Source organism: Trachemys scripta, chromosome 2 (genome assembly GCF_013100865.1).
Source record: "Trachemys scripta elegans isolate TJP31775 chromosome 2, CAS_Tse_1.0, whole genome shotgun sequence".
NCBI classification, from domain to species: domain Eukaryota; kingdom Metazoa; phylum Chordata; order Testudines; family Emydidae; genus Trachemys; species Trachemys scripta.
The window spans coordinates 210,049,642-210,065,892 of NC_048299.1; the positions used below are offsets into that span (position 1 = coordinate 210,049,642).

Genomic DNA, 16,251 nt, shown 5'->3' on the forward strand with positions numbered 1-16,251 from the left:
GGACATGGGCCAAAAAGGCAGCCGACGAGGCTTGCACTCAAGTCGAGTGCGCCTTCACAATTGGTGGTGAACGGATTCCCATCAGGCCATAACAGATACGGATGCACGAGGTGATCCAGTTGGAGAGCCTCTGAGTGGAGATCGGCCCACCTTTCATGCGCTTAGCCGAGGCGATGAACAGTTGCGAGGACTTTCTGAACGGTTTAGTCCATTCCAGGTAGAAAGCCAGAGCCTGTCTCACATCCACCGTGTGGAGACGGTGCTCCTCGCTGGATGCATGGGGCTTGGGGCAGAGGACCGGCAGTAAATGTCCTGATAAGCGGAGACCACCTTCGGGAAGGGTGTGGGCAGAGCTGGACCTTATCCTTATGAAACATGGTGTACGGAGGCTCGGAGGTCAGGGACCTGAGTTCTGAGACCCACCTAGCCGACGTGATCACAACCAGGAAGGCCACCTTCCACGAGAGGTGTGGCCAGGAGCACGTGGCTAGCGGCTCAAACGGGGGCCCCATGAGACGCGCCAACACCAGGTTTAGGTCCTACTGCAGGATAGGGGGCCTAACATACAGGAAGAGGCGATCCAAGCCCTTAAGGAATCGGCCAATCATAGCATGGGAGAATACCGTGTGGCCCTGCACCGGTGGATGGAAGGCCGATATGGCGCCAGGTGCACCTTGACTGACTGACTGGGCTCTAAGGTGAAGGAGGTAGTCCAGAATAAGCTGGATCGGGGCAGCCACTGGGGAAACGCCCCACTCGTCTGCCCATCTGGAAAACCAAGACCACTTTGCCAAGTAGGTTCGGTGCATGGAGGGCTGCCTGCTTTCTAGGAGAACACGCTGAACCCCCTCCTAGCACGTTCTTTCCTTCCTACCTAACCATTGAGCAGCCATGCCATGAGGTGGAGTGCTGCTAGGTTGGGGTGGAGGAGGCGGCCCTGGTCCTGGGAGAGCAGGTTTGGGTGGGACGGCAACGGCCATGGCGGGGCGACCGCCAGGCCGTGAGAGTCCCGTACCAATGCTGCCTGGGCCATGCCGGGGCAATCAGAAGGACCCGGGGCTTGTTCGACTTTATCTTTTCCAGGACCTTGACAATCAGCGGGAACGGGGAAAAGGCATAAAGAAACTGGCTTGACCAGGATAGGAGGAAGTCATTGGAGGTAGCACCCTGTCCCAGTCCCACCCAGAGCAGAACCAGGGACAGAACGGGGGACAGTTCTGCTGAGTCGTGAACAGGTCCACCTGGGGAGTTCCCCACACTTGGAAAAGTCTGTGCACCACCTCTGGGTGGAGAGACCACTCATACTGAGACGAGAAGTCCCTGCTCAAGCGATCCGCCCGCGTGTTCCGGGCGCCTGGCAGATGGAAGGCCTGTAGGCAGATGTCATGGACTATACAAAAGTCCCACAGCCTGAGGGCTTCATGGCAGAGGATCAGGCCCCGCCTTGCCTGTTGATACAGAACATCGAGGCCGTGTTGTCCGTGAAGACCCTGACAACCCGGCCCTCCAGATGTGAGCGGAATGCCATGCACGCCAGCCATACCACCCTGAGCTCCTTGACGTTTATGTGGAGGGTCAAATCCTGAGCCAACCACAGACCTTGGGTCTGAACATTCCCCACATGGGCCGCCCATCCCAGGTCCAACGCATCGGACACTAGTTCCAGTGACGGGGCCCTGCCCCTGAACGAGACCCCTTGGAGCATGTTTCTCGGGGACGACCACCACCATAGGGACGTGTTCACTGGCTTGGGCACTGTGAGGACTTTGTCCATCCTGTCCCTGGCCTGGGAGAACTCCGAGGCCAATCAGAGCTGGAGGGGCCTCATCCTAAGTGTGACAGACCACATACGTGCATGCCGACATGTGACCTAAGAGGTGGAGGCACACTCTGGCTGTTGTAACCGTGTCAATGAGCCCCTTCAGGGTCTCGAACTTGTCCAGTGGGAGGGAGGCTTTGGCTGACAAGGCATTCAGGACTGCCCCTTAAACTCTATGCGTTGTACTGGGACTAACATGGACTTGATGTTGTTTACCAACAGGCCCAAAGCGGTGCACGTGGACAGGACAGAAGGAGCGCCACGTGATCCCACACCTGTGACCGGGAGCTGCCTTTGACCAGTGGTCCAAATAGGGGAAGATCTGGACCCCCCGGTGCCTGAGGTAAGCCACCACCACTGACATACATTTTGTGAATACCCTGGGGGCAGTGGACAACCCAAATGGGAGAACCATAAATTGGTAGTGTTCCTGCCCCACTGTGAAACGTCTGTGCCCCTCGAATGTGGAAATACGTGTCCTGCAGATCGAGGGTGGCGTACCAGTCCCCGGGATCCAGGAAGGGGATGATGGAGGCCAGGGAGACCATGCAGAACTTGAGCTTCACCATGTAATGGTTCAGGCCTCACAGGTTCAAGATGGGCCTGAGCCCCGCTTTGACCTTCGGGATAAGGAAATAGTGGGACTAGTACCCTTTGCCTTTGAACTCCCCCGGTATTGCTTCCACCGCTCCTAGGCCCAGGAGCCGCCCCACCTCCTGCTCGAGCAGAGCCTCGTGCGCGGGGTCCCCCAGGAGGGATGGGGGTGGGAGGTGGTTGGGTGGGGCGGAAGTAAACTGGAGGGTGTAGCCCCAGGAGATGGTGTTGAGGACCTATCAGTCCAAGGTCAGCCGTGACCACTCCGGGAGGAAAGCGCACAACCGATTGGAGAAGGGAAGCTTTATTGAGGGTAGATCCCTGATGAGAACTGGCAGGGCATCCCCGGGCATCCCATCAAAACTGCCTTTTACCCTCTTGCTTTCCCTTGGAGGACCCAGGCTGGGGGGCAAGCCAAGACTGCCTCTGTGGGCGCCTCTTAATAGTCCCGCGACTTCTTATAAGCAGTCTCGTATTCTGACTGGGTGGCCTGAGAGGGAGTCTGCTGCGGCTTGAATTTAGGTTTAGCCGGAGCCGGAACATAGAGACCCAGAGTCTGGAGCGTCGTGCGGGAGTCTTTCAGGCCATGCAGCTTTGTAGCTGTTTGTTCCGCAAACAGAGCTTTGCCGTCCAATGGGAGGTCCTGCAGGGAGGTCTGCGCTTCACTGGACAGCCCAGAGAGCAGGAGCCACGACGCCCTTCTTATGGACACCGCGGAGGCCATGGACCACACGGCCGTGTCTGCTGCAGCCGAAGCTGCCTGCAGGGTTGCCCTGGCAGCCGCTGTGCCCTCCTCCACCAGCACTTTGAACTCCTTCCTGTCGCGCTCCTGGAGTGAGTCCTTGAACTTGGGCAGGGAGCCCCACAGATTGAACTCATACTGACCCAGGAGAGCCTGGTGATTCGCCACTCGTAACTGGAAGCTCAAGGACAAATAATTTTTTCTTCCAAATGAGTCCAGCCTCCTTGAATCGTTATTTTTCAGGGTAGAGGCTGGTTGGCCCTGCCGTTCCCTGTGGTTGACCAACTCGACCACTAGGGAGTTAGGAGCAGGGTGGGTGTATAAGTATTCATGCCCTTTGGTGGGTACAAAATACTTGTGTTCTGCTCTCTTACAGATGGGGGCCAATGAGGCTGGAGTTTGCCAGAGGGCATTTGAAATTTTCGCCACCCCTTCGTGGAGAGGCAAGACCACCCTGCCCAGTACCGAGGAGGACAATACATTAAACAGGGGTCCAAAAGCTCCTCCATCTCCTCTGCTTGGAGGTGGAGGCTTGATGCCACCCTTTTTAGGGCCCTTGGTGGGCCCTAAAGTCCTTCTGCAGGATGGAGGGAGGAGGGGCTGTAATTGCCTCATCCGGGGAGGGTGAGGAGGCCAGCGCGGTACTTTGGGTGTCCACGGCACCGGAGAGTCCACAATCTGGTCTGTCTCCAGGCATGGTGCCGAGGATGTACGTCCCACCGACTCCTTCCTCGGAGGCCTGGAGAGGGAGGCTGATGGTCCTTCCACAGCTCCGGCCACCGAGCAAGCCCCCACTGGGGGCTGTGTCGGGGGCCACGGTGCCCACTGGTACCACTGAGCCGCCCTCGGGGCCCGGTGCCACTGCACCTGCTGTGGCACCGGTGGAGCTAGCTGTTCGGCCTGGCTGACCTGGCCCATCAATGGATGACTATGAAGGGAGGCTGGGCTGACATATGACCTGCTGCTGTATCTGGACCGGGACGAGCGGCAGCACCAGGAGCGATGCCAACCACGGGACCACGACCCCAACACGGAGGACCGGTACCGTCAATAACCACGATCGGCTCTGGCGGGCGGACCCGTGATGGCGAGATGCCAGTGATCGACGGACGGCCTGCGGTGCTGTGGTGGGGTCCTGGAGCGGGACGCTGAATGGAAACAATGTCGACATTCTGCAATGACCGACTGCAATAGCCCCTCCGAGATGAGGACCTTTGGCGTCGTCTGCCTCGGTCCCAGCGGCATTCGCTCCTCAAGGTGGAGTGGTGCCGAGAGTCTTGGTCAGATGGAACCCAACCAGACAGCCTGGTGGGCGTCGAGGGCAATCCACATGGACTTTGCCCTGAATGGTCGCTGGGCAGCGAACGGCGTCAGGAATGTTACCGAGACGGGGGCAACTGCGGAGATCCCAGTGGCGGCTTGCCTCTGGAGCACAGGGCCGACATCGGCGGTGCTCCTGGTACTGGCATGGACATAACATCCTGGGCCGCCTGCAGGGCCTCTGGTGTGGAGGGCATCCAGATATCTGGGAAGGCCTTCTCTGAATGGGCCGGGCTACTCCGCTCGACTTGAGTTGGAGGCCTAGAGGCCAGTGGAGATCGAGGACTGCCCGACATGGGTCTAGCCTCTGTCCCGGGTTTACTCTGGTGCCGCGGTGAAGAAGGCCTCTTTCTAGCCTTTTTGGCATGCCCCGTGGACGGGGAGAGGTGCCGACTAGTCGATGGTGCTGAAGGGTTGCCGTGCTCCAACACTGCAGTGCCTGGTGCCAACTCGGAGTGGCGCGCCGGAGCCTGTGTCTGCGCCGACTCCATCAGAATAGCCGGAGCCTAATGTCCCTTTCTCTCTTGGTTCGAGGCTTAAACAACTTGCAAATCTTGCAGCGATCGCTGAGATGGGTTTCCCTCAAACAGCTCAGACAGTCCATGTGGGGATCACTCAGTGGCACAGATCACCTACAAGTGTCGCACGACTTAAAACCCGGGGCATGGGGCATGCCCCAGCCCAGGTGCTCTAACTAAACTAAACTAACTAAACAACTAACTAACTACAGGCATCGCACACTGAACGAACAAGCAGTTTTGGGGACAAGCTACAGCAAAGCTGGCGGCAAGAAGGAACTGAGGGTGGGGGAAGTGCGCAGCAACCCTTATACCACCCCATGGAGGCACCACTCCAGGGGTCGCTGGGGCGCTCCCCTACGGGTACTGCTAGGGGAAAAACTTCCGGCACTGGTGCACGAGGCGAGCACGCACACCTACTGTGGAATACACATGAGCAATCACTCAAAGAAGAACCGGAGGGCAGGTAATGTAACACCAATTCTTTAAAAAGGCTCCAGAAGTGATCATGGCAATTATGGGCCAGTAAGTCTAACTTTAGTACCAGGCAAATTGATTGAAATTATAGTAAATAATAGAACCATCAGGCACATAGATTAACACAATAGGTTGGGGAAGAGTCAACAGGGGTTTTATAAAGATAAATCATTCCTCACCAATCTATTTGAATTCTTTGAGGAGGTCAACAAACACGTGGACAAAGGTGATATAGTGTACTTAGATTTTCAGAAAGCCTTTGACAAGGTCCTCACCAAAGTCTCTTAAGTAAAGTAAGAGCCATGGGATAAAAGGGATGGTTCTCTCATGATTTGGTAACTGGTTAAAAGATAGGAAACAAAGGGTAGGAATAAATGGTCAATTTTCACAGCAGAGAGAGGTAAATAGCAGGATCCCCCAAACTTCTGTACAGAGACCAGTGATGTTCAACATATCCATAAGTGTCCTGGAAAAGGGGGTGAACAGTGAGATGGCAAAATATGGAGACAATACAAAATTATTCAAGCTAGTTAAGGCCAAAGCTAACTGTGAAAAGTTACAAAGGGGTCTCACAAAACTGGGTGACTGGACAAAAAAATGGCAGATGAAATTCAGTGCTGATAAGTGTAAAGTAATGAACACTGGAAAAACATAATCCCAACTAACATACAATATGATGGAGTCTAAACTATCTGTTGCCACTCATGAAAGTGATCTTGGAGTCATCGTGGATAGTTCTCTGAAAACATCCTCTCAATATGCAGTGGGAATCAAAAAGCTAACAGAATGTTAGAAACCTTTAGGAAAGGGATAGATAATCAGACAGAAAAATATCATAATGCCACTAACACCTTGAATACTACATACAGTTCTGGTCACCCCATCTCAAAAAAAGATATATTAGAATTGGAAAAGGATAACAAAAATAATTAAGGGTATACAATGGCTTCCATATGAGGACAGATTAAGAAGACTGGGATTGTTCATTTTAGAAAAGAGACTACTAAGGGGGGATATGATAAAGGTCTATGAAATCATGAGAGTTGTCAAGAAAGTGAATAAGGAAGTGTTATTTACCTCTTCACATACTATAAGAACCAGGGGTCACCCATTCAAATTAATTGGGAATAGATTTAAATCTAACATAAGGAAGTATTTGTTCACATAATGCACAGTCAACCTGTGGAACTTGTTGCCAGGGGATGTTGTGAAGGCCAAAACTATAACTGGGTTCAAAAAAGAATTAGATAAGTTCCTGTAAAATAGGTCCATCAATGGCTACTAGTCAAGATGCTCAGGGATGCACCCACATGTCTCTAAACCTCTGACTGCCAGAAGCCAGGACTGGATCACATGGGATGGACCACTCAATAATTGCCCTGTTCTGTTTGTTCCCTCTGAAGCATCTGGCACTGGCCACTGTTGGAAGACAAAATACTGGGCTAGATGGATCATTGGTTTGACCCAGTATGGCCATTCTTACGTAGTAGAAAGAGAGCCTGAGATATGAGGCCTGGTATAAGGGACCTGGTGTAAGGCCTAAGACCTGAACTAAAGTCAGGTCCTGTTGAGATAAAGCAAAGTTATCAAGAGTCAAGCTATGAGCAAAAGTCAGGCACTGTTACAAAGCAGATGCCTGCTTGCATGTTCACTATCCGACCCATGAACTTGGCAAGAACAGGGCTGGCATTGCAAAAACACAAGCACTCCTAGGCACTAAAAATTCATAGAATCAGAATATTAGGGTTGGAAGAGACCTCAGGAGGTCATCTAGTCCAATTCCCTGCTCAAAGCAGGACCAATACCAACACCAACTAAATCATCCCAGCCAGGGCTTTGTCAAGCCGGGCCTTAAAAACCTCTAAGGATGGAGATTCCACCACCTCACTAGGTAACCCATTCCACTGCTTCACCACCCTCCTAGTGAAGTAGTGTTTCCTAATATCCAACCTAGACCTCCCCCACTGCAACTTGAGACCATTGCTTCTTGTTCTGTCATCTGCCACCACTGAGAACAGCCTAGCTCCATCCTCTTTGGAACCCCCTTCAGCTCGTTGAAGGCTGCTATTGAATTCCCCCTCAATCTTCTCTTCTGCAGACTAAATAACCCCAGTTCCCTCAGCCTCTCCTCATAAGTCATGTGCCCCAGCCCCCTAATCATTTCTGTTGCCCTCCGCTGGACTCTCTCCGATTTGTCCACATCCCTTCTGTAGTGGGTGAGACCAAAACTGGACACAATACTCCAGGTGTGGCCTCACCAGTGCCAAATAGAGGGGAATAATCACTTCCCTCGATCTGCTGGCAATGCTCCTACTAATACAGCCCAATATGCCATTGACCTTCTTGGCAACAAGGGCACACTGCTGACTCATATCCAGCTTTTCATCCACTGTAATCCCCAGGTCCTTTTCTGCAGAACTGCTGCTTAACCAGTCGGTCCCCAGCCTGTAGCAGGGACCTTTCTTCCTAAACACATTCCAGAAGGGTAGTACCAGAGCACCCTGATAAAAGGTTATGGTGTAAACACACTCCCCAAAGATGATATAGAAACACACTGGCCCCTTCTAAAGATAACGTTAGGATGACAGGGTGATGGATAGAGATGTTTTGATTGAACCAACATGTAAAGGGTGGTAACTAACCATGTCAGAGGAGCAATACATAACTTGTTTGTATCAGTGTATAAAAGAGGAGTCACAGGCGGGTGTCTTTTTCTGGCTAAGAGGGGAATGATCTGGTCCATTTTAACAGGCATACATGTATTCATGGTCCTTTAGAGTCTATGGGATACCTCGACAATAAACCTGGCTGAGTGCCTTCGCTACTGAACCAAGTCTGTGGTCTTCTTGGGCAGTCTGATTGAGGTCTACTGCATCAGCTATCTGCACAGAGCCACACAGCACACAGAGAGAACACACACACAGCCAACAACTGACAACACTTATGCTGTAAACTATACCAGGGCCAGAGAAGAACTGGCTGTAGAATCAAAGAACTGCAGCTAGCTCCTTCGTGACAGCCTCTCTCAGCTATGGCCAATGGATTTAGCCATTGTGCCGCTGCCAATCTGACCGATGTATTCATCAACTTTCAACTACTCAGCAATATGTGGAATCTTCTTTTGGAGCAGAGTCCTGGTAGGTGATGAGCATCCTCCGATCTCATTGGGAGTCGAGTGTTCAGGATCTTTTTGATCGATGCAAAACATTTTGACATTCTTTAGCATAAGAGGTGTTATTTAAAGATAAAATACTATTAATTACTTGTGTGTGAGAGCAAGTGAATGTGTGCGTAAGAGAGTGTCAACAACAGGTGTCAGGTTTTACACCAGGACAATTGCACTATAGTACTTTAAGTTTGTTATTGCTTCTAAACACTTTTTTTTACATACTTTATTTTTCAATATAATTAAGAATAGAATTCATCCATAAGAATACTCTTTTACTCCACTAACACATCACACTATGGGAAAACTCTGACACAAAACTTACTCTACCCAGGGACTACATTCCTTTTGAAATCTGCACTACATGTGTAATGAACAATATATAAAAATTAACAGTAGATATTAACATTTTTCCATTCCAGGCCACAACAAGGAGGAAAATTTATGTCGGGAAATGGGATAGGATGGTAGTGAGTGATATGAAAGATTATATGGCTGTGGGCAACTGACTGGATCACTTAACATTGTTTAATTATAGAATTGAAGTAAATAAAGTGTAATACTGGTTTGGGTGTTAGCGGGAATTCACTGACACACATGTACAATGTTAAACCTTTTTAGCAACTTTTTTTTCTATTTGAGAATATACTATGGTGCTATAGTTCTGATTGCATTTGGGGACATAAAGCCAGGCCATATTCTTGCCATAACTGTAAATTGGTTCCACCTTAAAGACCTTCTTCCCTTCCTCCTTTTCCAAGCTTATTTGTGTATTTGCAAAAGTACTGGCAGTAACAGCAGTGTACCTCAGGCAAAAGAGCCTATGTGTCTATCAATATCTGGGTGACTGCCTTGTAAAGGGATCATTGCAACAATATGCCCTGGAGCAAGTGAAGACACTGCTTACATTTAGCTAGTTTAGGATTTACTGTGCATTGGTAGAAGTCTTGAGTAATTTCAGCACTAGAATATATATAACACTAAGACACAGAGTTAGAAGATTTTTGATCAAATAAAATTCACTGAAGTGGAAACATTTTGCAGAGACATCAATTTCTACTAAATTTTCATCAGAAAAGTTTTTTGGGTCCAGGGCTCACGGGTGAAAAAATAAATAAATCAGAAACACTCACACTCTATCTGTGATTACGGAACTGGCCTGGGATGTGGGAAACCCAGGTTCAAATCTCTGATCCTCTCAACCCAGATCTCTCTGAATCAGAAAGAATAGGGATTTGAACCTGGATTCCCATGCCAGCATCCTAACTACCAGGCTATAGAGTGCAGTCAGTGTGTGTGTCTCTCCCTCCTTCCAGAATCAAAAAGTACAGGTTTCAATTCCATCACAATTTGGTTTTCAAGAAACATTCAAAAGGTTTTGTTTCCATTCCAATGCAGAACAACAAATTTCAAAACCTCAAAAGTTACAGTGAAACAGAATTGTCCTCTGGACAGCACTAACTAGGGCCTATCCCTGAACACATCGAGAAAAAGTTTTTTCCACACCACTCCCATTACAAAGCCCTGCAAGAAAATGTAGAGGAGTTCACAGTATACCTATATTGCCAGGCTAATTATAGCCTTTTCCTGAAGGCTGGTGACCAGCATTAATAGCATTTTGATCCAGTATTACAATAGCAGTAATTGAATTTTAGAAGGTGCTAATCCAATTGGGAGTGTCAGCAGGGGCGGCTCTATGTATTTTGCTGCCCCAAGCACGGCAGTCAGGCAGCCTTTGGCGGCATGCCTGCAGGAGGTCCGCCGATCCCGCGCCTTCGGCGTACCCGCCACCGAATTGTTGCCGAAGCCATGGGACTGGCAGACCTCCCGCAGGCATGCCGCCAAAGGCAGCCTGACTGCCGTCCTCACGGCGACCGGCAGGCTGCCCCCCGCAGCTTGCCGCCCCAGGCACACACTTGGTGCGCTGGTGCTTGGAGCCACTCCTGAGTGTCAGATAAAAAGCAGGACTTCTCACCAATAGGAGCAGAGCAAATCAATGGAAAATTTATTTAAATAGACCATCTCTTCATCTTCCTTAGAATGCACATTCATGACAAATGCCTTCCTAGCGGGCTAGCTATCTAACATGTAGGATCTGTCTTTATCCACAACATAACCACCTTACTGTTCTCCTGTCCATAAATGGAGACTTCAGAACAAAGACCTCAGGGAATTCCAGCTTCATAGAGCAAACTTGTCAGTTTTAATTCAAGTTGGGTGGCTGCATAATACATAAACAATCAGGAAGGAACCAAATCCAGTTCTTTTCAAATGTTGGTGATTTCCACGTAATAATCCACAAGGGCATAAATATTGTACATTTAAACCGATTCATTCTATGGACATACAGTACATGCGATAGGCAGGGCCGGCTCCAGCATTTCTGCCGCCCCAAGCAAAAAAAAAGCCGCGATCATTGGTGGCAGTTCAGTGGCAGGTCCTTTGCTCCTAGAGGGAGTGAGGAACCTGCCGCCCTCGAATTGCCGCAGGTGCCGCCCCTCTCCCTTGGCTGCCCCAAGCACCTGCTTGTTAAGCTGGTGCTTGGAACCGGCCCTGGCGATAGGATGGCCTTCTAAGAGTATTTCAGATGGATAGCTCAGATAGTTTATAAAAATGCTTTATAACATCTGTTCTTGAAAGGGAACCACATTAATTTTTGTCAGTGTCTAAACATGACATATGTATATACTGTATACATAAACTAGCGCATGCAAGTCTGTCTACAGGATCTAAGTAACAATGCGACACATATTGCACAAATTTCATTAAATGCTCAACTGGCAATAACCTCCGGGTGTGTCTTGTAAATCTTTTACTTTTCTAAGCTATACATTTTATAACTGGAGAATGTGGGAGCATCTTACCTTGCTTCCATTTTCTCTTGCCTCTCTTTCCATCTTGAGATCAGACATTAGGAGGTTCTTGTATTTGTTCTTTCCATTACTGTTGTGATCGTCTAGTCTGTATTCTGAAGTCAGCTGAGCAGAGAGGGGACTGTCACTCAGGTTCAGAGGCTGCTCATCCTGCTCCAGATCTGTTTTGCCATTACTGTTGGTTTCTGCCATCTCCCTGCAGTGTATTCCACCTGAAGCATTGGAACTGTGTCCCACGGTCTCATTGCCATTAAAACTCTCTGCAGCTGAATCATCTATTAACAAAATACATATTTTCAGTAACCTGCCACCATTGTTAACTCTGTACCAGATCAAACAGAATTTATAGCTTCACAGTGTTTTGCACAGCAAAATTAAAACTGAATGATGTCTAGCATCTAATGCATTTTTGCAATAAAACACAATAGTCTTCAAGTAAAATTAAGCTTGGGAAATAAATCTATGGAATGATAGTCGAAGTTAGGGGAAAAGATCTGGGCTACAAACTAGTGCAATTGTGCACACAAAAACTAGTATCACACTGGCTTTTTAGGAGCAAATTCTGCCCTTGTCCATCCATTTAGGCTCTTTTAACCAAGTCCATCGCTGTAGCATCACATTTTTTTAAGTCAGTGTAGTTGCAGGTGGTGAGGGGGCAGAATCTGGCTCTCAGTTTTCAAGGAGGTGGAAAATATTTTACTGCAGACTAAATGTTTAAATAGCAGCATAAGTGGCCATTTAAAAAAATTCGGGCATAAGTAGTGTAATATAAAAATGTCTTAGTTCCCTGGCTTTGTGCATTCATTACTAGCATTGGACATTATGCTGGGAAAGTTGACTCCCGGTACAAAGACCATGTCTCAGTTGTTCTCAAACTATACATCAATCATAACTGAAATAATAAAAATTACAATAAAAGACTAAGAGCAAGTCAGATTTTCATCTGAAATTTTTGTACGTTGTTGTTACAAGTAACTTCTAAGATTGTTCCTTGAACAGCAATGTACTACGCAATCAGGGGCGGCTCTATATTTTTTATCAGAGGGGTAGCCGTGTTAGTCTGGATCTGTAAAAAGCAACAGAGAGTCCCGTGGCACCTTTAAGACTAACAGATGTATTGGAGCATAAGCTTTCGTGGGTGAATGCCCACTTCATCGGATGCATGTAATGGAAATTTCCAGGGGCAGGTATAAATATTCCAGGGGCAGGTATAAATATATAAGGTATAAATTTATACCTGCCCCTGGAAATTTCCATTACATGCATCCGACGAAGTGGGCATTCACCCACGAAAGCTTATGCTCCAATACATCTGTTAGTCTTAAAGGTGCCATAGGACTTTATGTTTTTTGCCGTCCCAAGCACAGCAGGCAGGCGCCTTTTAGTCCGCTGGTCATGCGGAATCGGCGGCACGCCTGTGGGAGGTCCGCTGGTGCCACGCCATTGGCATCCCCGCCGCTGAATTGCTGCCGAAGTTGTGGGACTGGCGGACCTCCCGCAGGCGCGCCGCTGAAAGCCGCCTGCCTGCCGCCCTCACAGCGACCGGCAGGCTGCCCCCCGCGGCTTGCTGCCCCAGGCACGCACTTGCTGCGCTGCTGCCTGGAGCCGCCCCTGTATGCAATGTAGGAAAAGGTGTCAGAATCTGGCCTCAGTTTGCTTACTGGATGCATTCAACAGCATTTTTGTATAGTCACTTTCTCTGGTTTGCTAATGGTGCACACTCTTCCCCAGGTTCCACAAGACTATTTATCAATAACTAGGGCCCTACCAAATTGACAGCCATGAAAAAAGCAACACAGACCATGAAATCTAGTCTCCTCCAATGAAATCTGGAAGCAGTGGCCAGCACGTCTCTGTGGCCCCTTCACCTGCAGGCACCACTTCCCACAGCTCCCATTGGCCCAGAACAGAGAACCGCGCCCACTAGGAGCCGCAGGGGCAATGCCTGTGGACAGCCAACCTCAGCAAAATGTCTCATGGCCCGCAATCAGATTACCCTGATGGGCCGCATGCGGCCCGCGGGTCACAGGTTGCCCACCACTGCTTTAGTTTAAGGAAACATCTTCCCACATAACAGAATACTTTACAAGCAACAGCTGCAATAGCAAATTTACAAATCCTGTATTAGGTGTTTGGTTGTTTTATAAATAATAAATGAACATAGGAAATATAAAAGTCCCCAGTACAAAACTGTTAGATGGACATATCACATCTTTTAGTCACCAATTCAATATATGTATATTGGAACCACCTATAAATTAATACCTGGGTCAAATCCAAGGCTTCAGTGGGACCACTGGAATAAGTACATCAAACAGGAGTTGACCCCTTATAAAGGTCTAAACCTATTAAAGGAATATACTATACATGCTAGCCTTTGACCAGACACATCCCTACTGTGCATAATCAAATGAAATGTTGAAAACTCTACTTGCAACTGTAGAACTATACAAGCTGTTTTATCACACTATTGGAACAGGAGTCCATACAGCTTCTAGTACAGTGCCTAATCCAAGATACATATTGTTTTAGATAAAGAACAATGTTTATAACTCTTCTCAAATGGTCTTATGCTCAAAAATAAGATAGAAATACAGAATTGTAACTTTATTTATGGAAAGTCCAAACAAAGTAAGATTGAGAAATGCCTTGGTTAACACATGTATATTGAGATAACTGGTAACAGAGGACAGAAAAAAATGTATTAAATGTAAACAGCTCTTTATTACTTAACTACTGAAAAATCCCTGAGAATGAACAATTGTACTTAATCACTGACATTAAAACAATGATACAAGTATTATCAATGTAACTTTAGCGGCACCTACAAATGACTCAATTACTGTATAGTAAACTCTTGTCTCTCATATAAAGTCAAATGCTTACAGTAAATAATAGTTATACACTTTTTGTCTTTCTCCTTAGGACTAAAAATCTATGTCTAGCGGGAGAATGATCAGAGGTATGTCTATAAACACACTTTTTCTATGTAAATATAAATATGAATTACCATAAAAGAATCAAGGGGGAAAAAGCATTTTAGTACTGATAGCTTCTTACAGATGTTACCAAGGTAACTAAATTACACAGTTTAGCATATTTCATTCCTGGGCAGTTGAGCTATTTTTGCAGAGAATACACTAACATTAAAACAACAGCTGTTCTGTGATTGAGACCAAGCGCCTAATCCTCTAGAGACCCTAACCCTGTGAATAGAATTTATTCTCACAAATAGTCCCACTGACTTCAAGGGAAGCATACTTTCCCTACCCCATGTACCTGGCCAGCTCTGCTGCCATGCTCCTGGCAACTTCCCATCCCCCTCCTGTCTGCTTTGCTGAGTCTTGTGCCCTAGTGGTGCCGTCCCTGCACTTAGGGTGTGTAGGGATGGTGATTATATCTGGCCTTTGTATAAAGGGCAACTTCTTGCATCCTCCCAGCACCTAGTGCCTCATTGGAGCATCCCAGGCACTATCTGGCCCTCAGATTATAAACTCTTCTGATCTAAGGATTTATTTTCTTATTTTATCTATGAAGCATCTAGCACACTGTTGCTTTCATATAAATTGCAGACAAGGTATTTTTGCCATGTTATTAGCATATTTTTCTAATGTCTATCACAACTCCTCAGCAGCAATAAACTGTTGAAGCTGAAAATCTGTTTCCTTACCAAATATATTTTCCTCCATCATTCAGCGACAGGCACTGGTTTGTACTTGGAGAGGTGCTGGCAGGTTCAGAAATATAGGGATATATGCTGGGTCCTATATTTGCATGTGTGGGTATGATATATCTTGCATGAATGGACAATTAGGTTTCAAACACTCCATGAATGTAACCTGTGCATATTCCTACTGGACAGCTTACATTGATTTATTTTTTGAAAACACACACCCCGTTGAAGCATTTCTTAGGGGAGGAAGCAGAAAAAAAATTGATCATCCAGGACCTTTAGCAACAGAGAGAATGTGGGTTGTTGTAGCAACATAGAGCGCGCGAGCATGAGCACAGCTGCTTGTAGAATATGTTGACAGCAGCGTGTGGAATCTGATGATGTCAAGATGACAGTTGGATTTTTGTTTTGTGCTGTGATTGGTTACAATTTCTCCTTTGAGTATCTCTCCATATGGAGCCCACTCTTGGTGCACATGTGCCCCCATGCGAGAGACTGGAATCTTTAGCCAGCAGTATCCATTGGGGCCATGCACGTGCACTACATGCCATTGCTCCCCCCACCCTTATGGCGTAAGGGGTGGAAAGGACCCAAAAGCCACTGCATTCCTTCCTACTAAAACAACAAGGAGTCTGGTGGCACCTTAAAGACTAACAGATTTATTTGGGCATAAGCTTTCGTGGGTAAAAACCTCACTTCTTCGGATGCATGCACCAGACTCCTTGTTGTTTTTGTAGATACAGATTAACCCGGCTACCCCCTGATACTTCCTTCCTACTGTGAGATGGAACAACCTCCGTATCCCTTTGTTACTTCTTGTGTCATTGTTACTTAGTTGTTAACTTTGTTAGTTGCAGTTGTTATCATTGCCTTATTTCTACTCTCTCTCACACACACACACCTCCCGCCCCCCACCAGGAGTGTAATTAGTTTAATTACCATCACTGGAATAGCTGACTTGAAGTCCTCTGGTAACCTGCCTGTCAAGTGATGTGGCTATACTGCTGAATGATGGCCACATCAAAAGACTGTTTGCTTATTTGCTCTGTTTGGGGAAGGACATATCCCC

The 16,251-nt window shown here is 47.7% G+C and overlaps 1 protein-coding gene across 4 annotated transcripts in view; it reads right to left on the minus strand.

The window, feature by feature from the left end:
* NOL4 (nucleolar protein 4) overlaps positions 1-16,251 on the minus strand; it is a 248,946-nt gene that overhangs the window by 94,633 nt on the left and 138,062 nt on the right. For all 4 annotated transcript variants that reach the window (XM_034762851.1, XM_034762850.1, XM_034762852.1 and 1 more), the window contains one exon: positions 11,501-11,784. In XM_034762851.1, coding sequence (XP_034618742.1) covers positions 11,501-11,784 — 284 coding nt within the window. The remainder of the gene's footprint in view (positions 1-11,500; positions 11,785-16,251) is intronic.